Consider the following 21,708-nt stretch of genomic DNA (forward strand, 5'->3'; position numbering starts at 1 on the left):
AGAGGCGGAGATCGAAAGACTAATGCATTGAGAGGAAGAGAGAATTAGGCTTTTCCCAATTCTGATTTATTCTCTGATTTATTCTGTGAACCTACGATCATAAGAATGACCCTGTAAATAAAATGGAAACCCACTTATTTGATATATATAACATTTATTTCGAAGTGTTGGGGAAGGGCAATATAATTTTACATGAACCATTCGGTATGTATTTACATTTTTGGAATTAATCTTAAAAAATCTTGTTAACCCTTTCAAGGAGACTCGATTTGAGCTCCTAAGGATATGGACTCTATCTGAAAGGATACAAAAAGTTATTGAAGTCTTTAATAAGAACGTATTTGTTGATATACCTTATCCACAGAACAACAAAGGAAAAGCGCACTGCATTCGTTATCCACGTACGTCACTCTTGGATCAACCAACTCGGATAAGGAAACTTTAACTACTCCTTCGCTACATAGATTTCTAGGCACGCACTTCTTGTTAGGAGCGCAGGTTTCGTATTCGTTTTGGTCTCCTGTACCTGTGGCCTCTAATTCGGGAACAAGGAACAGAAGAAACAATGCTGCGATCATCCAGCTCCATCTGATCGGTGAACGTTTCATTATTTCTTTTCAGGATTTCGAGATTTGCAGATATTTTTAAGCAATCTAAAAATACTTCAAGGTTTTTGTTTTTAGAAAGATCTGGTCTTATTGGCAATACATTACACCATAATTTGTTAAGTTTAGTTTAGACAATCTTACAGCTTGGATTTTATAAAGTCGAATGAATCGCCTAGAGTTGAACTCGAAGTATTTATAAAACTTGTAAGCGAGATTCTGAGAAAGTGAGGAACAGAGAGGCCTGCAGGGAAAGAGAATGTGGTTTGCTTTTCTCCAGCTATTCCAATGTAAATCGATTATAAAGAAAAACAAAATGAAAACTTAATTATTTTTAAAACAGGTTGCCTATATTAGTTAGGGGTATCAATCATTAAAGAATATTGCAATGAAAGAAAAAGACTACAAAGGTTTAAAAAGTTATTAATGTTTTTACCAAAAAAACTTTTTTCCAATTCAGGATCAAGGTTCAGCATGAGAAACCATGCTGTGATCAACCTGTTCCATTTGATCAATTTGATTAGTGAACGACTCATTGTCGCTATTCAGAATATCAGGTAACGGAAAAACTTTCTACAAAAACATTATGTATTATACTTCCTAATATATATTTTTTTGATATTTGTAAGTTACATATTTGTATGTATTGTTGGAACCTGAAATACAGTATATACTATATATTATATATACTATATATTCTATATATTATTATATATCACCGAGCCGAAGACAATCTTATTGCTTACTCCACAAAGCTAATATGCATTCGGATGTTAAGAAAATAAATAGTCGCATTGCTTATATACCTGTTAGTTTATTAACAGTTAGTACTAATATCCGAACCGAAGTTACTCCTATAGCTTGGGTATTAAAAAGTCGACTGAACGTCTAGAGTTAAATTCAAAATATTTATAGAACCGGCTTGCTGGTTTCTGAGAACTGCAGCTCGGAAGAGAATCGAAAAATCAAATCTGTGAGTGTGAGAAAAATAAATCAAGATTTTTTTATAAATCTCCGGAGAGTCTCTCGATCCGATCATTCAGCCGATCGTTCCGTTCCGAGGGCACAGTCAGTCGAAAACGTGTCGCGGCTCTCGAACGTAATTCAAAATATATTGCGCATTGATCTACATGAAAATTGAAGGGGTGACTCGGATTGGTTCTGATCTATCACCGATTGTGTGCTTCTTACTGTTTGTCGCAATTGAACTGTGTGAATGAGTGCGGTTTTTTCCCATTCCATCCATCGCTATGAATGTGGAGTTTGCGCTGCTGATCAGTCTGGCACTGATTTCCCTCAAATCGGTGGCTCTTGCGAGCGACATCTGCGAGAGCCACGAGATCTGCATTAGCAAGAAAAGGTGCGATGAGACCGATGACTCCGGTAAGGAAGTACTGGTCAAGCGAATACTGGACAAAAGCTGCGGCCGCGGCCTAGTTTGTTGCGATAAGGAGCAGGTGGAGAGCTTTGACGCCCATGAGGCCGAAATCGAGTACCGCAATCAGCAACGGGAAAATCCCTGGGGCTCTTCGGAAAGCCACCTGGAGGCCGCGGCCGCAGCGAAGGAGAAGCCAGTGGTCGCCAAGGAGACCGATGAGGGCTACAAAAGCTGTGGGGTGCGGCGGGAATGTGTGCCCCGCCACCTCTGCACCACCGGAGTGGTCAACGAGGATGGTCGCTACATCATCAAGCCGCGTATAAATGACGACAGCAACTTTGGCTGCCGATCCGTGGAGGAGTGCTGTCCCGTAGCCGATCAGGTAAAAATATATATTGGATAACGAGAAAATCAAAACTTTACTTAAATTACTAAAGCATTTTCTAGTGATCATTGGAACTTTAACAAAAAACATTTGAAATATTTCTTGTTAGGCAGTGTGCCTTTGGAAATGAAAACTGATAGTGCTTTTATTGTAGTAGAAAGTAAGGTCACTTCGAGAACCAAGTATAATTCATAGATAATTGTAGCTTTTGATTTCGTTTGAAGAAATGTGGGGTTTTATTGTTATTCTCTGTTTCTTTTTATTGGTTTATTCACATAAAGTAAAACTTATATAGGCATGAAGTAAAATTCTTTATTATATTAACTTCTTTCTTTTTGAAAATGTAAACTATACCAAAGTTTTAAGTAAAGATGTTAAAAAAGTTTTGACTTGTTCTTAATACTTTTCTGTTTGCTAGTGAAAGTTAAATTTAATTTCGAGCCTTTACCTCTTTGGTTGTAAAACCTTAATTTGATTGATTTATTATATTACTATTTGCATTTAGATAGAGGAGGGTCAGAATCCCATGCAGCGCAACGTGAAGGACTTCCGCTCAGAGGGCTGCGGCTACAGCAATCCCAACGGGCTGTACTACCAGCTGGATGGGTACAACAATGGGGAGTCTGTCTTCGCCGAGTTCCCCTGGATGGTGGTCCTCCTGGACATGGAGGGCAAGTACATCTGCGGCGGCGCCCTAATCCACCCGCAGCTGGTGCTGACCAGTGCCCACAACGTGGCCAACCACAGTGAGGACACGATGGTGGTGCGGGCAGGTGAGTGGGACCTCAATAGCCAGGCCGAGCTGCTTCCCCATCAGATGCGTCCTATCAGCGAGATACACCGCCACGAGGATTTCTCCAGTCAGACCGTTTACAACGACATAGCGTTGGTGGTGCTGGAGCAACCATTTCACCTGGCCCCGCACATCCAGCCCATCTGCCTGTCGCAGGCGGAGACGCCTCGACTGGAGGAGGAATTGCGGAATGCCCACTGCGTGGCCACCGGGTGGGGGCACAAGACCTTCACGTCCCTCACAATGGAACATCTGCTGAAACGCATCGAACTTCCGGTGGTGGAGCACGGATCCTGCCAGCGATTGTTGCGCCGGACGATCCTCGGGCGTCGCTATAAACTCCATGCAAGTTTCCTTTGTGCCGGTGGGGAGAAGGGCAAGGACACCTGCAACTACGATGGGGGATCTCCATTGTTTTGCACATTGCCCGGCCAAAGGGATCGCTATCAGCTGGTGGGCATCGTATCCTGGGGCATCCAATGCGGCGAAAAGGATGTGCCCGGGGTCTACACGAATGTGCCCTACCTGAGGAACTGGATCGATCGGAAGGTGGTTAAGAGCGGGTTCCCATTAAGTGCGCTTGGTTAACTAACTAGTAAGCTTTAAACAAAATCTCAAATAAAATTAATCTAAAGTAATAACGGTACTTTTTTGGTTTTTGAAGAGAAGGTGCATTGCTTTTGTAAATCACAGTTATAATTTAAAGCATCATAAAGTTACTTCCAGATATAATAAAAACCTTACCATGGTCAGGATCAATCCCTGGTGTATTTTGAAAAAGTCGCTTACTATATTTTTGCGTGTTTTCCAAAATCGATAAAATGGATTACTGAATTCGCATTTTGGGGTCCGGATTGCGAAAAAAATATTTCGAATTGGGTACAAATTTAGTTTTATTGGACAATAAGGCTAACGAATTTAAGATTTCCAAGAATCACACTTTAGGGTTTAAACATTTTTGGCAAAAACATAATAGATTTTTAGAATATCTGAAAATTACGATTCCTTCCAACAATCTTTTGTAATTAACCCGTTAAAACCGGCTGGCGCCATTGTTATGGACGTATCGCACAGATCCATAAATATCGATATGTCGTTAAAATATCGATGTGCCTTATGGAGATAAAGATAGGTACCTTGATAATGATAGCATTACGATTTTCTTTAATAAAAATCTCCAGCTATTGGTTTTTACATTAAGCAGCTTGTATAAAAGTGATTGCCAATGAAATCCGGCTAAAAGTATCCCACCTTCAGAGTACAGAAACTAAATATTGAAATGTTCCATCACTATTATCTAGCATTTGGTGAGTGAGATTAGTGTAAACAGGTAGTTGTGTGATTAGCCCAATCATTAGGGTGAGCACTGAACTCCGGACCAGCAGTTGGGATCGGCAGCCAGAGTCAGCATGAAGAACACCGGGTGAGTCTTGGCCAGAAGGAGAGAGCCAGGTGCCTTAACCACTCTCTTTGTCCCCAGAAAACTGAAGGGAAAGACCCTGTTCATCACCGGCGCCTCCCGGGGAATCGGCAAGGCCATCGCCCTCAAGGCGGCCCGCGATGGAGCCAATGTGGTCATAGCAGCCAAGACGGCAGAGCCTCATCCCAAGCTGCCCGGCACCATATACACGGCTGCGGAGGAGAGTAAGTGACCGTCGAGCCAACGTTGCCTTTGCACCCTCCTTGACCTTTGCTCCCTGACTTTGCAGTCGAGAAGGCCGGGGGTCGAGCCCTGCCCTGCATCGTGGACGTGCGCGACGAGCGGCAGGTGCAGCAGGCCGTGGAGGCGGCGGTGGCCAAGTTCGGGGGCATCGACATCGTGGTGAACAACGCCAGTGCCATCTCCATTACGGGCACCCTGGACACGGAGATGAAGCGCTACGATCTGATGCAGAACATCAACACCAGGGGAACCTTCCTAGTGTAAGGCCCCTAATCTTTTCCAATGCAAACCAATTTGTATATACATATATATGTCCGATCAAACTCCACAGATCAAAGACTTGCCTGCCTTATCTGCTGCGCAGCGAGAACCCTCACATTCTGAACCTTGCGCCGCCGCTGAACATGAGTGCCAAGTGGTTCGCCAACCACACCGCCTACACCATCGCCAAGTACGGGATGTCCATGTGCGTGCTGGGCATGGCGGAGGAGTTCCGCGCCCAGGGCGTGGCCGTAAACGCTCTGTGGCCACGCACCACCATCGCCACGGCGGCCGTCGAGATGCTCCACGGCTCGGAGGGGGCCCTGTACTCCCGGAAGCCCGAGATAATGGCCGATGCGGCCTACGCTATATTCTGCCGCGACTCCAGGGAGTACACTGGCAACTTCTTTGTGGACGACGAGGTGCTGAGGGACGTGGGCGTCAGGGACCTCGCCAAGTACGCTTGCTATCCGGAGAATATTCACTTGTTGTCTACGGATATTTTCCTGGACGAAGCTGGCCCCTCGGCCAAACTGTAAGGCCATTCTGAAGTTGCTGATTTATAACTGCTTATGTATCTATGTGCAATGCACATTGTGCATATGTTTACTTATGGTCTGATAAAAACATTTGGATATATATATTTGTATTTGGATTAAGTAAATAAAGGTCCTTAGCCTACATATAAAGGGAAAATATTTATAAACTGTTAAACCGTCAATACTAACATACATTTTCAAAACACTTGTCTTATTAGCCGATTTAAAGTACGCATACTTTTTTTTCAAATCATGAAGTTTACAGGAAGTTTGAATAAGGAGTTTACAATTTTATGAAGCTACATCGAACAGATTTTGGATTATGATTATGGATTCATACATTTCCTTTGAAATTACAGCCCATTTATATAGTTTTGTTTAAATAATTTGATAAACTATACAAAAAATTATTAAAATAAAAATAAAACGCAAAAGTAATTCATGTGACATTGTAAGATATGAGTGCGTATATTCCCATCTCTTCTTTATTACATGCAACTATTCTGTTTTTAAAGTCCCTGTGTTATTTCCCTGTTAAAGTTGTTAGCGTATCTAAACGTATTGCTTTATTTTGATCGACATGGGTAGACAATCAAAACCAAAGCCATCGAAATGGTACCCACTTACCGTGTTCTTCCTAACAAAAGCTCTGTCACTGAATAGTCGTGCGCTTAAGCCATATTGAGTGGTAGAATTGGAAATGAAAATTTATGGCGGAGCAGGTGAAAGTTCTCCTGCCGTTTAGTGCAAGATTTATGTGCAGCTTAAGCCGCCGATTGCGATTGCAAGGGGGTTTACCGAACGACGTAGGTTTCGGTTTGAGGGCTAAATGAATTCACTAGCCTCCCTGCCGCCTCGCCGCACCAATTTGCATTGTTAATTGTTCTGGGGCCAAGTTGAAAAAACCTCGGCGAACAATCAACTATTTCCAGTGACTCACAGTCAATTAGAATGGACTACATATAGTTTACGACCGGGCTCTTTGGTTTGTTTATTTTGACTGAAGCTTAGATTCATTTGCAATGCAAAAAGTTAATTAGTCAGGCACTTTTTCTCGATTTGCAAGTTACCACATTTTCCGGCTAATAAGCAAATTAGGCAGGGCAAACAAGAAGACCAGAGGGACGGCAAGAATAATTTAAACCGCAGGGTAAAAGAGACCGGAAGCTAGGAAAAACAGTGGCCATTAGGTGAAATGTACATCTTGCTGAGATGCATTGTTACTTAAAGAACTTGTAGAGTTTAAAATTTTTCAAATTTACCTTTTAAGGCTGAATTTACGCCCCCTTGACCACTTAAAGTTCCGGATTTTAAAGTTTGCCTCGGACCTACGGCAAATTCACACTAGGCGAAGCATAAAAAATTCAGATATCGGTAGCTAACTGACTCACTGACTGGCTGACTGATTGCTCATACGCACCGTTGACTGCCACTGAAACTGTGTTCTGTCCGCTCCTGCGCCAAGTTATCTGCTGGATTTCAATAACAGAGACTCTGCCGCAGCTACTGTTTCATGGAATTCGGCTCGTTTTGCTCGTCTGCCAGCTGAAACATTTTATGGAGCTACAAATCAAAATTTGCCCGGCTCACGTTCACATAAATCAGCCAGGGCCCGGCATGAATCTCTTTGATCCGCAAAAAAAAGGGGGAAAATAAAATTATCATGTGACTCTCTGCGTGCGCATTTGACAATTTGCAGGAAAACTGAATTATTATCTAAACATTTTCGTCCGCCCTGGCCCCAAAAATGTGTGCATTAAAATTGCAGCCCCGTGTGCGCAATAATTAAGAATTCAATTTAAACTTTCGCAACTTTACTGGGTGGCAGGATGGCAGGATTTCAGGATGGCATCAGGTGGCTCAGAGCTGTGGCTTTCTCTGTGGCCGTGTAAAGTCAAAAAGCCGCAACATCATTACGCTTCTGCATTTGCATGCAGCCGCTGTTCGCCGAACTTCTGCTAACACACACGGAAATCACAAAAAACCCAGCCGGGCCACCTGGCGTATGAGCAATCCAATGCACATGTGCGGAGGTGGTTGGTCCATATGGTGCTGCTTTTTGCCGTGTCTCAACTGGCTTCGCTTGATTAAAGCATAAACAGCTAACATTAGGGCAATTAATATTAATACACAACTATGCTTATAATTATCATTTTATTTGGTGGCTCTCAGAATGCAAGCGAAAACAATGCAGGAATAAAATTCTTTTTAATCTATAGTAATTGTGACAGTATTTCTGTGAACTAGTCGGGTAGTAGGAAGTTTTATATGAGCTTTAGAAAACATAAAGTTAATATAATTAAATTACCAATTTTTGTTGTAAAACCCCCATACTTATAAAATAGTATTAGTTCTTTTTTGCAAAAATAAATATGCTTCTTTCGCTTTCATACTGATTTAAAAATTAAAAAAAATAAAATAAATGTTTTTCATTTTCAAAACTATGAACAGTAATGAACTATTCTAGGCATATACAAATACATGGAGTCGGCTTTATTTATTGCTGCTTGATTTTTACAGACGTAACCGCCAGTTTTTGATACTTTCAACAAGTCAGGCTGCAGTCGGCTCGCTTTACCGGGTGGAATACGATGAAACCGTGGAGCGCACAAGGGTGGAGCGGACAACGCGCCGGCCGAGAATCGATCGAACGTCCTTGGTGAAGCGCAGGGCGTCGAGGAAGGGCAGCAGCTTCAGCAGTTCCGTGTCGTCGGGATCGTAGATGAACGTCTTGATGGGCACCGCGTTGTCCGGAAAATCGCGGTACGCGTACGGCGAGTTGTCGATGATCAAGGTGCCGCTCATGTCCGGATTGACCAGCGTGAGATCCTTGGATATCAGGGGCGTGGAGGCGCGGCAGTGCTGCCGGTAGAAGCGGCGCGGCATCATTCCTCGTCCCGCATCCAGAAGGTCCACCACCTGGGCGGCGTACACCTCTAGGCTGGCCGTGTAGATCACCAGGTCGTACCACTTGGACACAAAGGCCAGGAACTCGTCGACATGCGGCCGCTTGAAGACCCGAAAGGAGATCGGCTCGAGACCCTCGATCGATACGCTGAGCACATAGTCGGGCTGGGCGCCTTCGGGCAGCTGGTTGCAGCCCACGTTGTCGTGTGTATCCGGATCGCTGTAGCAGGAGTGCACCAGAGTCTCGTCCAGGTCGAGGATCAGGGTTTTGCGGCCCACCTGGGCCAGTGTTTGTGCCAGGACCGGGGACACGGGCACATCCTTGTAGGAGAGCCCCAGCTGGGGGCGAAGGAGCGCATAGATCCGCCGCGCCACATGGGCCAACAGTCGTCTTATGTAGGCGCCCAGGTCGCTGGCGAGCAGGATCGAGAGGAGCCTCCGCTGGCCGGAGTTCGAACTCGATCGCTGGAGGTTGCCGACCACGGCGACGGCCACCTGGCCGGAGGGAGCGAGCTTGACTAGATGTGCGGACTGCGCGGGCAGCTGGCTGACCATCTTGCAACGGGAGTCCTTTCCAATTCGATGCCACAGAGCGATGCAACAGGCGGTGGCTGGTTGGCACGGGCTCACTTTCTTACATAGCAAATGTCCTTGGCCTTACTTTGGAGTCAATTTTCGAGATTTGCTGGTGTAATAAACCGAACGGGGAAGTGTCAGTGAGTGCAGGGGTTGTCTACGTTTAATTACATTTTTATAATATTTTTTCTATCGAAGAGGTGAAAACCCTGAAAATCATGTCAGTTGTTTTCAAGTTTTCGATTTTTCCACACACACAACACTGAAATGGAAACCAAGAACCCCGAGTTCTATGTGCGCAACGGCTTGGACGATGAGTTCGATAGCTTCTGGGACAAGGTCAGTTGCTTCGCGGCCAACTCCTTTCCCTTCGAGGAGCGGTGTGCCTTTGTGAAGAAGGCCAAGGACTGCAATCGGAGCACCAATGTGGTGCCCTACATGAGGATCATGGCCTGCGATCTGAATTGCGTGAATGACTTCGAGCAGCTGATCTTCCTCACATTGTTCTTGGCGTTCTGCTTTGTGATACTGCTCCTACTGATCCACGTATGCAACAATTAGTGAGTATAGGATATTTGAATATCGTTATTCATAGAGGCCATCAGCAGTCTAACTTCCACAACTTAAACCGCAAAAAAAAGTTTAACTTTTTATTATTTGACTAAAAAATAAGGAAAACTGAGAAACTAACTATACTATTTGTTAGATTTTAGCTCACCAAATTCAAAAGTTTTTGTACACTTTTTATTGTATAATAAATTTACTTCATTTTTCAAATAATTAGCCTCTAAACTTAAGAGTCTAAAGAGGTGCTAGGATACAATTACATACCTAGGTACTAGGTACTAGTAGAAAACATTTCCCTGTTTTTATTTATTTTTTTAAATATTAATTATATTGTTTTTTTGCACTTTCAGCTACAGTCCAGCTCTGAAGGCCGTATCAAGGATCCTCCGCATGAACGAGCACGTCGCGGGCGTGACCTTGTTGGCCTTTGGAAACAGCTCCGCCGACCTGTTCTCCAACCTGGCCAGTGTTAAGGCGGATGTGCCCGTTTTTGCCAATAGTCTGGCCGCCGCCCTGTTTGTGTCCATGGTTTCGGGGGGGCTAATCTGCTACATGTTTCCCTTCAAGATGAATGCCTACGAGAGTGTTCGGGACATTTTGTTCCTTATCCTCGGATCGATGATGCTTCAATACTTTCTGGAAACCGGTCAGCAAGTTTCCGAGTCGGAATTCATATGCAAGTGTTTGCCTTACCTTATTATACTTAAGGATTTTTTGTAAAATGCATCTTGGTCTTTTAGGTCTGTCTCTTATATACATTTTTTACATATTTGTGAATGTGGTGGATGTATATCTTATCCGGAGGGCCTTAATCTGTAAGTTTTTCATTTATAGTTATGTAAAAGAATATTTTTAGCATAATTTCCTAGCAACAAATGCCCAAATCGATGCGCTGTTGGAAGGGGAAATGACCCCGGTGAAGAGAAAGAAACTGAGCGAACTGGAGAAACAGCAGGAGATTTATACCCGCGATATAGAAGTGGAGATATTCGAGAAGAAAAACTCGGGTCCGAACATTAACAAGATGCGGTACACGACCTTGCGAATGGCCCGAAACACTCGCGTAAGCGTCGACAAAAAAGTAACCCGGAATGTGAAGCATAACAGGGCGCAGGGAAAGAATTTTGGAATATGCAGGGACTTCTACTTGGCCATAAGACCCATTACGTGCGAGAAGTGGCGAAAAGCCAACATGATCGAGCGGGCCATAATGTTGGTAAGAACGCCGGGCGTAATCCTGTGCATCATCTACATCCCCCTGGTGGACTACGAAATGGACAAACATGGCTGGAACAAGCTCCTGAATTGCCTTCAGGTAATGCTAAATCCGGCCATGTCCATTATAGTCATCAAAGGTGAGCTGCTTTTCCCTCACTTAGTACCTAATTATTTTTTCCCCTTTCCGCCAGCTTTGTTGAGCTCTAGGGGCAACTCGTTGTGGTACGTTGCCATAACGAAGGAGTACATATACGGACTTTACTCCCTTCCCATAACCATGCCAATAGCCATTTTTATGTTTTTCCAATCCCGAACCGATGTGCCACCATTTTACCATTCGGTGAGACACAAACGTGCAATATTATCGGGGAATAAAATTCCTGCTGACTTACAATCACAGGTGTTTACCGTAATGAATTTGACTGGCTCCATGTTTATGATCTTTATTTGCGCCACGGAAATAGACAAGGTCCTGGAGGTGCTTGGACATATATTGGAGGTCGAAGACGACTTTATGGGCGCCACGGTGAAGGCTTGTACGGGCAGCCTGGGTCCCCTAATCGCCAACATCGCAATGGCCATGCACGGCTATCCGAAGATGGCCTATGCCTCGGCCATCGGAGGACCTTTCTTCAGTGGGTATTCACCAGATTATCCATCAGTTACATTACCTTTAATAACATATAATCCTACAGCCGTCGTCTTATCCGCGAGCACTGTGCTGCATGTCCGAAACCTAGTTGGCTTCAAGGTCACGAACATAAGCCAACAGGGCAATTATGGTGGAAATGCTTTTATTTTTCTAAATTTGGGACTATTTCTAACACTTCTCTGGTCCACAACGCTGGGCTTTTTCGCTAGACGATCCGTCGGTATCTTTTGTATCGTCTTCTACGGTGTCTACTTGCTTTTTGCTATCCTAATCCATAAGAAAGTCATACATTCGTTTTCTGAGGACATGCCACTTCAAGCCGCTTTCGGAGATATCTAGGAGGCAAAAATATAAATTCTGGGTATTTTATTAATGAATAAATAAAATATTTTTAAAGTTTAAAAAATAATGAAAAGGATGAAATAAAATTAAAGTATAACCATCGCACCATAGTAATATATTTTAAACATTTCGGCAGACTTTTATTAGTAAAATTGTTAAATAATGATTTCTAATAAGTTCAGCAATTGCATTATGATTTGTTGTAGTCGAGCGGTATCTTCATTATAAGGACTCAGCCATAGGATTGCGCATACGACGTGTTGCCTTCAAGCGGCTCTTCACACCTCTACGATGACAAGGGGGCTAAGTCAAATGTGAGTCGGCGCTAATTGCAGGAAAGCCGCAGACACGAAGGCAAGACTCCTGGCAGCCGATTCATTAGGCCACAACAAGTGCACACAGCCACGCCCAGCGGATTAAGAGACTTGGGCGGGAAGTGACCTACAATGTCTACAGGAACAACTACAACAAACAGAAACTGGGGCTCTCTCCTGCCGCTTGACATTAATTAGGGCTTGCATAATTCACTAATACAGCTGTAAATGTAACTGTTTCTGCTGCTGCATCTGGACAACCTGGCGTATACGCAACCCATCCGCCGGCTAATTGAGTTATAATGCTAAGCGGCAATTTATGGCTAGCAGTATTAGCCGCGTCCAGCGCTGCAGACCGTCTCCAGGCATAAATCTTCCTTTTCAAGCTATTTAATATGGTGTGTACTCCGGTCCATAAATAAATGTTGCCCTCGCTGGCCTGAAATATTTCCCATTTAACCAACTGACAACTGCAGTGCAAAGTTTTACTGCGGAAATAGCTGGTTGCGAACTGCGACGTGAAATATGTTTGCAATCTTCTTGGTATTTTTTTGTTTATTAAGAAATGATGAGGTTTTCTCGTTTCCTTGGGATTTTGTAAATAGTTTGTGAGCAACTTTTGGTCTTCTTGCGAGGAAGAAATAATAATAATAACAACTGGACATAATTTAGTGGCAAGAAACAAGATGTCAACCATAGATTACTTTCTATTTCACACAATGATTTGTAAAATTAATAATCGTATATTTCTCGCACGTTCTTAAGGCAAAACAAAATTTATGACTATTAATGTCGATAATCAGGCACATCACTATAAATAAATTCATTCATGAGCGATACGAAATGAACACGCAAACGGAGGCCTGTCGGTCGAAATTAATCTACAAAAAAAAATAATAACAAGAACTACTGATACCGAGAAGAGCTTTTCAGCAATCAAATGGTACAGAATTAAATACCCATTTAATGCTAGAACTTGCCATGAAAACTATCCCAATGACACATCTTCCGAAATCAATTTTCCTTCTTGCATGAACCATCACTGGCAATCTGGATGCGATTCCGCACTTGTGCCTTAAATATTTGATGACTTTCACACCGAATCATGGCAAGACCAAGCCAATTGCATAGAAAAAAGGACTTCCTCCTCTCGTTTTTGCATTCAATTCGGGACTGCGAGTCTATGTAAAAACGTGAAGGAAAATGCAAAACAATTTGGTAACAAGCAAAATGCATCAAATCTCATGGCCATGGAGCTTCGCTTCGGCCCGGGGAATCGGAATCTCGAGTGGCGAAAGGAGAAACCAAAGCTGTTGCAAAAACATGTCACATTAAGTGCACAGATAGAGGGTCTGGCGGATGGACGGATGGACGGATGGACAGATAGACAGGAAGTCTAAGGGAAGTTGAGTGCTTTTATTGCTGCCGGAATTCTGCGTGCCATTTGCCTTAGAAGTTGGAGCTGCAAGTTGGCTTTCGCTCCGTTCTTTTTCCCCATACTTGGGCCAGCACTTCTTGTTTATGCAATTGTACTTAAATCTGATGGTTATGTTTCAGCTGCATTTGGCGTAATAGCCGGAATCAAGTGATATTTACATCTGCAGTCAATAATAATGTTGACTTGGGCGGTGCACCGAATACCAACAATTTTCAAATTACAAGAAATTTAAAGTAGGTTTTTTATAAAAACAAATGATTGTCATATACAATTGAGAATCTTGCTTGGCTTAATAACTAGTGCTTTAAATATGCTCCATGTTCAAGCAAAGAATCCTTTTAAATGCATTGAATCAGTTAGTCAGTGTCTCATCGCTGATCAATTACTTTAGTTCATTCACAAAGTCATTCGTCTGAGCTAATACTGGTATCATTGTTGCACAAATCACTTGCCCCTTGAACGCTGACAGGACACCAACCTCCAGTCATTTTAATCCTAATTAACGAGTAGCTTTGCCCATCCTTGCCATCAGCTTTCCTTAGTTATGCGATACGCTTTTTATGCAGTGAAACTGGAGCTGCATTTCAATGGACCGCTGTCAGTTATTTTGTTTCCATGCCGACGCCTTTCGAAAGCATTTCCCTTGGCAATGTTTTAATCAAGGTGCTTCATTAACTTAATTAGTCAGAACGTCGGTTGAAGTAAAAAGTCAAAGCATAGTTATGTGCAAGTACTCGCAATAAAAAATATTTTTATGTTAGTTTAGAATCCAGAAAAAAGTTGTTTAATGTTTTGAACTTTTTTTCCATAATCAAATCGAACATAAACAATTACCAAATCATATTGGGTCAATATATTCATCTCTGGAAAATGCATGCACAACTTCCCACTCCACGAAAACTGCATAGATGAGGAATAGGAAATAAATGAGCCACAGGAAAACTCCGGCGGATCGTCGGGCGTAAAAGTCGAATGTTACACTCCACCACAACGTGGTCACGATGGTTATGACCAAGAAAATATAGCAGTTTTGACCTAGATCGCCGTACACCCACGAATTGGCTCCCGCCTCGCGAACCCTGTGATTGAAGATGAAGGCCACGCTCATGGTAACTAAAACCGCTGAAATGCATACGAAATCAATAGGTAATCAATAAAGCGATAAATGATTTACCAAAAACTGGTCCTCCAATAATGGCGGCGAAGGCCATTCGCCCGTAACCCTGCATGGCCAGCTGGGAATTGGCTATAATATCGGGGGTGGCATTCGAAACGGCCTCAAAGGTGACCGCCATGAAGGTCTCGGATAGGTCGAAAACAATGCCCACGATCTCGGAGAGCACCTCCAGTTCGGTGACAGTCACCCAGAGGGTCACCATGGAACTGAAAAAGGTGAGGATGATAAACAGCTGGGAGAGAAGGGTAAGATAAGTGAAAGAGGTGATAGTTTAAGACTCCTTACGTGGTGATAGAACGGCGGTACGTCCGTCCGCGAATGCCAGAAGATCACTATGGCCAGCGGAACTGTTAGGCAGGGCGACCACATCGAAAAGCTGATGTCGAGGGTTATGTACCAGGTGTGATAGACACTGGTAATCGCAGCTGAAGGTCACCAGGATTTAGAGATCAGATCAGACCTACGCCTACGCATACCTACAATGCACCAGGGTAATGACCACAAACGGATTAGTCACAATCTGCGTGCAGTTGAGCAACTTGCTCCAACCATGCTTGTCCTTCTCGTAGTCCACCACAGGAATGAAGAGCAGCAGTACGAATACCAGGGGGCACCGGACAATCAAGTACAACCGATTGCAGCTGCCACCCAGCTGCCAGGCCTCCCCATCGATGGGGTTCAGGGACTGGAGGAACTCGGTGAACAGCAGGAGGTTTTTGGGATTTTCCGCATTATGCAGATTCGTGCGATTGGCCTCGTAGTCAACGTTCTCGGATCGTTTTTCCGGTCGGGGGGTGACAAAGTAGCCGCTACTCGTCGTATCGGAGAAGTGGGTGCCCGAATCCCTGGACCGACGATACTTCGTTGTGTCATTGATTCCTATGTCATCCTCCTCTTCCATTGAAGCCAGTCTCCGCAGCTTTTCCCGCAATTCTTTCGTCGGTGGAGGAGTCAGATTCCCCAGATAGTCCACTTCCTTACGAAGTTCTGAATAGTAAATAAGATTAGTTGCTCTTGGAAAACCGAGAATTTTATAATAACACTTACTTTTCATGTAGAAACGTAATATAACCACATCGGCTACATTAACGGCCACATAGAGAACGTAAATTAGGAACAGCACTAAAGGAAAATATCAAAGATCAGTTAGGTTTCATGAAATTTGATACTTAGCCCTACCGATTGCTTCCCCCAAGACTACTGCTCCTTGCCTTGTTATCATCACATATCGCAGGACCTCAACGCCCAGCAGCAGGAATAAAAGATCGCGAAGAATGCAATGTCCGTTCATTTTGAAGGGCCTTAAAAAACACACGGTTCCGCCGGCCAGCAGAATGATGGCCAGAGCATTGCCCACGGCTATGGTGAAGAGCGGTGCATCCGCCCTCACGGGCATGAAGTTGGCAATTATTTCGGGACTACAGTTGCCGAATGCCAGCAGGGTAACGCCCGCCAGGTACTCATTCATGTGCAGCTTCAGCGAGATTATCTTGAGGACTGGCGAAAAGCTGTGGGTTCTAAAATATTCATCAGGTGAAAAATAAAGTATATATCCAGGAACTTACTAGGTGCCAATGCTGAAGGACATTAGCCACAGGAAGGCCACACAAATCAGCGCAAATAGAAGCATGAACAGGACCTCTGTCGTCTTGTCATCAATGTCAATGGAACAGTACATCATCCTGAAGTAATTGAAGAAGTTGATGATCCGTTCGCAGTCAACGACTTGGGTGGCCATCTTGCAACGATACGAATAGGGAAGTCTCATCATCGCCCTGCAACTCATCTATAAATATTATTTTATAAATTATTATCAATAGATACACTTTCAAATATCTAAACAACCTTACATTCTTAATAAAGTAATGAAATTCGTAGTCCAGTTCTGTTAGGTTCAAGCTAAGACTTCTCTTGCGCACTCCCATGGTATTGATTTCCCTGCTCCAAGTCTATTTAATTATGTTTCGTGCTGACGGAAATCGAACATCCCACTTTTTGATTGCATATTTTCTAGAAAATATTGGCCAGCCAAAGTGTCGACTGGAGCCCGTTGATAAAGAAGTTATTTAAAGGAACCAACTCTAGAGAATGTGGAATAAATCAACATGAGAAGATTGGCGGGGTTCTAGCCGAGGGTCTTCCCCTAATACGAATCTAAGCATGTGCCACTGAGGAGAGCTGTAAATCAGCCATTAGCCAGCCGATAAGATGCCATAGCATTTGGATGGCGGGTAGCTATATAAGCGCCACCACCGACCTACGTTCTCCATCAAGCGATCGTCAACTATTACAGCTGGTAATCATGGTTTCCAAAGTGGCTCTCCTCCTCGCCGTCCTGGTCTGCAGCCAGTACCTGGCCCAGGGCGTCTATGTCATCCCCAAGTCGGAGTGGGGTGGTCGCGGCGCCAAGTGGACCGTGGCCCTGGGCAACTACCTGGGCTACGCCATCATCCACCACACCGCCGGCTCCTACTGCGAGACCCGTGCCCAGTGCAACGCCGTGCTGCAGGGCGTCCAGAACTACCACATGGACTCCCTGGGCTGGCCCGACATCGGCTACAACTTCCTGATCGGCGGAGACGGCAACGTCTACGAGGGACGTGGCTGGAACAACATGGGCGCCCACGCCGCCGAGTGGAACCCCTACAGCATTGGCATCAGCTTCCTGGGCAACTACAACTGGGACACCCTGGAGCCGAACATGATCTCCGCCGCCCAGCAGCTGCTCAACGATGCGGTCAACCGTGGCCAGCTCAGCTCCGGCTACATCCTGTACGGCCATCGCCAGGTCAGCGCCACCGAGTGCCCCGGCACCCACATCTGGAACGAGATCCGCGGCTGGTCCCACTGGTCTGGCTAGGTCCTTGACCTTCGCATGAACCCCAATCAATAAATTGTACACGCAAAGAAATAATGTCTTTTGTCTATAGAACAATATTTGATTCAGCTTTGAGTTATTTGAACCACCTCAATGTGCACATTGTCTTCGAAACCATGGATCCACCGAAATTCAATGGCAGTCGAGTAAATGATAAACAGTATGAAGATGCACCACAGGAACACTCCAGCGGATCGACGCGCAACGAAGTCGAAGGTCAGGCACCACCACATGGTGGTTATAATGGTTATCACCAGGAACAAGTAGATGGTGAAGCCCTCATTCCCAAAGATTTCCTTTTGACCGTGGTGGTTGAACGTTTTCGCCAGCATCAATTCGGCGGCAATGTTGACAACGATGTCTGCGGGAGAGATGATCTTATATCAATACAATTTCATGAATTTAGGTTTGACTTTTCCTTGAAAGGTTTTAGATAAAAGTAGGAAGGAACGCCTAGAGCTCTACTCACTGAAAACTGAACCGCCAATTATGGCGCCAAAGGCCATTTTTCCATAGCCGTGTTCGGCGAGATGCAAGTAGGATATAAAGTCTGCCATTGCAGAAGACATCGTGTTGAAGGTGATGGTCATAAAGGGAGGCGTCAGCTTAAAGACAATGCCAATTATGGATATCAGTACATCCATTTCCCAGGCACAAATCCACGTGAGAATAATCACGACACATAGAGTAAGCACGCAATAACCCTAAGGGCGTAATCCATTTTTTAAGGGCTTTGACACTGCGGTAATCTTACCATATGGTAGAACGGCGGGATGTCAGTGCGAGAGTGCAAAAATACAATAATGGCCAAGGGTGTCGTTACCAATAAGGACCAAAAAGCCATTGTGAACTTGGGTAGGTTATACCAATCCTTGTAGTTGTCGGTTACACTAGCTAAAAGGCAGATCATTATTAAGATTTAAGAAGTCAAATATATTTTTATATTAGCAAGGGTTTTTAAATGCGAGTATTTAAATTTAATAATTTTCTAATAATTTTTAATTAGATAATAACTCTTAGAGACTAAGATTGTATGTTATTAAAGTTATATTATTGTAATAAAAATTTCTGAATTAAATTAGAAATTATTAAGTTTCTGATCCTGAAAATCTCTCAAGACTTTTACACTCATAACAATATGCTAAACGTGTACTTACTTTCAACTAGTGTTATGATCACAAAAGGGGTTAATATGAGTTGAAGGCAGTTCAATAACTTGCTCCATCCATGCTTGGCCTTTGTGATGTCCACAAATGGGATGAGCAACTTTAGCATGAAACTAACTGGGGCTGTGACGACTAGTGCAATACGTGAACATCTACCACTGACGGCCCACTGCTCTGAGTTAATGGGATTGATCGTATGGAAAAAGTCGCGGAATAGGAAAAGATTCTTTGGATTCGACTTGCTGTGGAGAATGGTTCGGTTGGTTTCCGCGTCGACTCCCTTGTGTCGAATAAGTGGCTTGGGTGTGACAAAAAACCCTGCGTCAAAAGATCTCTTGTGAAATACTTTCGATTCAAAGATTTGGATCTCATCGTCCTCCTCCAGACCATTTAAAAGAATAATTTTGTCAGCCAATTCGCGATCGTGGCGATGGGATGATGGTATGTGCCTCATGTGTTCAATTTCCTTTCGCAGTTCTGTAACAATTAAAATAAAATATTAAATATTAAAAAAGGATAATGGCCTCATACTCACTTTTTATTGTGTGTCGTTGAAGAAGGACATCGCCTATATTGATAAGCAGGTATAGTGGGTATATACCAATAAACACTGGAAGAGGTTAACTAGGAATATATACTGGCAATCCATTGAACAGAGTTAACTTACAAGCACCCTTTACCCATGGCTTGTAGGAAATATCAGCTATTATAAGTCGTACCAACTCTATGGCGAGCAAGAGAAAGAGAAGATCCCGGAAGACACTTGTACCATTCATCCTGAAAGGACGAATGAAGCACACCGCTCCTCCGCTCAAGCAAATGACAGTTAGGGCGTTGGCCATGGCCGTGTTGAAGGCTAGGGACGTATCTCTGACTGGCGAACGGTTGACCAGAAGATCGGGAGTTGAATTAGCCACGCCCACGAGCATTACGCCCGCCATGTACTCGTTTATCCGAAACTTTTGAGCAGCGATCTTGAGCGTTGATGTTAGGCTGCACGGTTTGGAATTTAGCAATTTAACTCATAAAAAAGGCGAAAATAATTTGCATTTAGATTAGCTCGGGTTTAGTGCGGATAGCGACACAGAGAACAATTGACGTGTGCCCTACACCCAAAAATATAAGCATGTTCCCGTAAAATCGATATGGCCATGTAAATTTCAAGTCCTGCAAAACCTATATCGACCAGGTCAAATTTACCTGGCCACATATTAAATTCTAATTGATCTTAAATAATGTAAAATCGAGCTACGTTTCATATCGTTTTTTTTTTGGGTGGAACTCACTAGTTGTTGACGCATTTGTAGAGGATGCACAGGAAAATGCAGTAGATCAGTGCAAACAGCAACATCACCGATATTTCAGTCATCTTATTGTTGATTTCGAAGGTACAGTACATCATCACGTAATAGTTAAACAAATAGGTAATATATCTGCAGTCCGAGATATGTTTAGCCATGTGACAACGATGCGTAAAATGGAGATCCATCACGAGCAAACAGCTCACCTGTTTCAGGTTGATCCCATGAAGATACCAGTATATCATTTATAGTTAACCATACTCACGTTCTCCATAAAATTGCTATAATTATTAAAGGCTGTGTGGGAGTGTGTTAGTCCAATACGAAAATTAACCAGCAGGACATCCTACTTACTATAGGTGCTCGCATTCGTCGACATTCTTAGAAGATATCGTGGCTAAAAAGCTATTTGTCCTTTGGAATATATTGTTTCAAACGTAAAAGATGGCCTGACATGCATTGAACAACTAACTCGAATACAATTTTTTACTCATTTAGCATAGGATTACCATTTCTGAATGGATGACTTACATTTTTTAGAGGACCCATTGCTGTAAACGGAAAATTATGCGCGAGCCGAACTACCAGACTTGATAAGGACCTACCGGAATGGCCGATCGAATAAATCAAAATCAGCCGATTGTGACGAAGCTCTTGGCAAGGTGCTTCCCCCAACACGAATCTGGGCAAGTGCCATCGATTAGCGTTGTAAATCAGTTATATACGACCCCGATAAGATGCGATTTTCGACGGCAGTTTGCTATAAAAGCGCCTCCTCCAGGCTATGTTCTCCATCAAGCGATCGTCAACTATTACAGCTGGTAATCATGGTTTCCAAAGTGGCTCTCCTCCTCGCCGTCCTGGTCTGCAGCCAGTACCTGGCCCAGGGCGTCTACGTCATTCCCAAGTCGGCCTGGGGTGGTCGCGGCGCCAAGTGGACCGTGGCCCTGGGCAACTACCTGAGCTACGCCATCATCCACCACACCGCCGGCTCCTACTGCGAGACCCGTGCCCAGTGCAACGCCGTGCTGCAGGGCGTCCAGAACTACCACATGGACTCCCTGGGCTGGCCCGACATCGGCTACAACTTCCTGATCGGCGGAGACGGCAACGTCTACGAGGGACGTGGCTGGAACAACATGGGCGCCCACGCCGCCGAGTGGAACCCCTACAGCATTGGCATCAGCTTCCTGGGCAACTACAACTGGGACACCCTGGAGCCGAACATGATCTCCGCCGCCCAGCAGCTGCTCAACGATGCGGTCAACCGTGGCCAGCTCAGCTCCGGCTACATCCTGTACGGCCATCGCCAGGTCAGCGCCACCGAGTGCCCCGGCACCCACATCTGGAACGAGATCCGCGGCTGGTCCCACTGGTCTGGTTAGATAGCATCTTGGTGACATGAATAAAATTGTTTAAAAAAATCATTTCGAATTCCATTCTCTGGGTGATCTGGCGTAGATTGATTCGTATTTCGAATGCCGTCTTTTAAGTGACGGACAAAGGATAAATACAATTCCAAACTCCTGCTCCTGCTCCCATTATCCA

At 44.1% G+C, this 21,708-nt stretch overlaps 8 protein-coding genes and 1 long non-coding RNA gene across 18 annotated transcripts; 5 read left to right on the plus strand and 4 right to left on the minus strand.

Annotated features, from left to right (window-relative positions):
- Positions 1 to 148: 148 nt before the first annotated feature.
- LOC138912563 (uncharacterized) lies at positions 149 to 1,487 on the minus strand. 2 transcript variants are annotated; one of them, XR_011418111.1, is made up of 3 exons: positions 1,412 to 1,487; positions 354 to 653; positions 149 to 296 (listed from the first exon to the last, which is right to left on the minus strand). It is a non-coding gene; the product is annotated as an uncharacterized lncRNA (long non-coding RNA). The 2 variants fall into 2 exon arrangements; XR_011418112.1 differs by having other exon boundaries at positions 354 to 662; positions 1,412 to 1,481.
- Positions 1,488 to 1,600: 113 nt separating this feature from the next.
- LOC108060095 (phenoloxidase-activating factor 2) lies at positions 1,601 to 3,941 on the plus strand. Its single transcript, XM_017145672.3, has 2 exons — positions 1,601 to 2,365; positions 2,874 to 3,941. The coding sequence occupies exons 1-2, from the start codon at positions 1,856 to 1,858 to the stop codon at positions 3,747 to 3,749; spliced, it is 1,386 nt and encodes a 461-aa protein (XP_017001161.3). The 5' UTR covers positions 1,601 to 1,855; the 3' UTR covers positions 3,750 to 3,941.
- A 401-nt stretch (positions 3,942 to 4,342) lies between these two features.
- Positions 4,343 to 5,799, plus strand: LOC108060096 (hydroxysteroid dehydrogenase-like protein 2). Its single transcript, XM_017145674.3, has 4 exons — positions 4,343 to 4,584; positions 4,642 to 4,805; positions 4,871 to 5,084; positions 5,156 to 5,799. The coding sequence occupies exons 1-4, from the start codon at positions 4,571 to 4,573 to the stop codon at positions 5,622 to 5,624; spliced, it is 861 nt and encodes a 286-aa protein (XP_017001163.2). The 5' UTR covers positions 4,343 to 4,570; the 3' UTR covers positions 5,625 to 5,799.
- Positions 5,800 to 8,095: 2,296 nt separating this feature from the next.
- On the minus strand, positions 8,096 to 9,276 carry LOC108060007 (CTD nuclear envelope phosphatase 1). The gene has a single exon (XM_017145506.3). The coding sequence runs from the start codon at positions 9,084 to 9,086 to the stop codon at positions 8,199 to 8,201; it is 888 nt and encodes a 295-aa protein (XP_017000995.2). The 5' UTR covers positions 9,087 to 9,276; the 3' UTR covers positions 8,096 to 8,198.
- A 28-nt stretch (positions 9,277 to 9,304) lies between these two features.
- Positions 9,305 to 11,975, plus strand: LOC108059980 (mitochondrial sodium/calcium exchanger protein). 2 transcript variants are annotated; one of them, XM_017145476.3, is made up of 7 exons: positions 9,307 to 9,667; positions 10,025 to 10,350; positions 10,415 to 10,489; positions 10,544 to 11,029; positions 11,084 to 11,232; positions 11,293 to 11,527; positions 11,588 to 11,975. In XM_017145476.3, the coding sequence occupies exons 1-7, from the start codon at positions 9,375 to 9,377 to the stop codon at positions 11,881 to 11,883; spliced, it is 1,860 nt and encodes a 619-aa protein (XP_017000965.2). In that variant the 5' UTR covers positions 9,307 to 9,374; the 3' UTR covers positions 11,884 to 11,975. The 2 variants fall into 2 exon arrangements, with proteins under 2 accessions (XP_070069211.1, XP_017000965.2); XM_070213110.1 differs by lacking the exons at positions 11,293 to 11,527; positions 11,588 to 11,975 and having other exon boundaries at positions 9,305 to 9,667; positions 10,544 to 10,890; positions 11,084 to 11,225.
- A 2,350-nt stretch (positions 11,976 to 14,325) lies between these two features.
- LOC108060014 (mitochondrial sodium/calcium exchanger protein) lies at positions 14,326 to 17,083 on the minus strand. 8 transcript variants are annotated; one of them, XM_070213120.1, is made up of 8 exons: positions 16,666 to 16,953; positions 16,381 to 16,601; positions 15,995 to 16,323; positions 15,863 to 15,937; positions 15,296 to 15,802; positions 15,101 to 15,240; positions 14,813 to 15,047; positions 14,326 to 14,751 (listed from the first exon to the last, which is right to left on the minus strand). In XM_070213120.1, the coding sequence occupies exons 1-8, from the start codon at positions 16,738 to 16,740 to the stop codon at positions 14,477 to 14,479; spliced, it is 1,857 nt and encodes a 618-aa protein (XP_070069221.1). In that variant the 5' UTR covers positions 16,741 to 16,953; the 3' UTR covers positions 14,326 to 14,476. The 8 variants fall into 8 exon arrangements, 5 of the variants coding, with proteins under 5 accessions (XP_070069221.1, XP_070069223.1, XP_070069222.1 ...); XM_044396002.2 differs by having other exon boundaries at positions 14,329 to 14,760; positions 16,666 to 16,829; XR_011417905.1 differs by having other exon boundaries at positions 14,612 to 14,751; positions 15,292 to 15,802; positions 16,666 to 16,852.
- PGRP-SC1a (Peptidoglycan recognition protein SC1a) lies at positions 17,079 to 17,752 on the plus strand. Its single transcript, XM_017145488.3, has one exon. The coding sequence runs from the start codon at positions 17,118 to 17,120 to the stop codon at positions 17,673 to 17,675; it is 558 nt and encodes a 185-aa protein (XP_017000977.2). The 5' UTR covers positions 17,079 to 17,117; the 3' UTR covers positions 17,676 to 17,752.
- Positions 17,753 to 17,758: 6 nt separating this feature from the next.
- On the minus strand, positions 17,759 to 20,656 carry LOC108059990 (mitochondrial sodium/calcium exchanger protein). The gene is made up of 9 exons (XM_017145487.3): positions 20,515 to 20,656; positions 20,426 to 20,457; positions 20,146 to 20,366; positions 19,527 to 19,852; positions 19,395 to 19,469; positions 18,851 to 19,336; positions 18,448 to 18,587; positions 18,163 to 18,397; positions 17,759 to 18,054 (listed from the first exon to the last, which is right to left on the minus strand). Exons 1-9 carry the CDS (start codon positions 20,537 to 20,539, stop codon positions 17,759 to 17,761), a joined length of 1,836 nt encoding a protein of 611 aa, XP_017000976.1. The 5' UTR covers positions 20,540 to 20,656.
- A 289-nt stretch (positions 20,657 to 20,945) lies between these two features.
- LOC138912380 (peptidoglycan-recognition protein SC1a-like) lies at positions 20,946 to 21,587 on the plus strand. The gene has a single exon (XM_070213124.1). It carries the CDS (start codon positions 20,988 to 20,990, stop codon positions 21,543 to 21,545), a length of 558 nt encoding a protein of 185 aa, XP_070069225.1. The 5' UTR covers positions 20,946 to 20,987; the 3' UTR covers positions 21,546 to 21,587.
- Positions 21,588 to 21,708: the final 121 nt, after the last annotated feature.

Source organism: Drosophila takahashii, chromosome 2R (genome assembly GCF_030179915.1).
Source record: "Drosophila takahashii strain IR98-3 E-12201 chromosome 2R, DtakHiC1v2, whole genome shotgun sequence".
Lineage (NCBI taxonomy): Eukaryota > Metazoa > Arthropoda > Insecta > Diptera > Drosophilidae > Drosophila > Drosophila takahashii.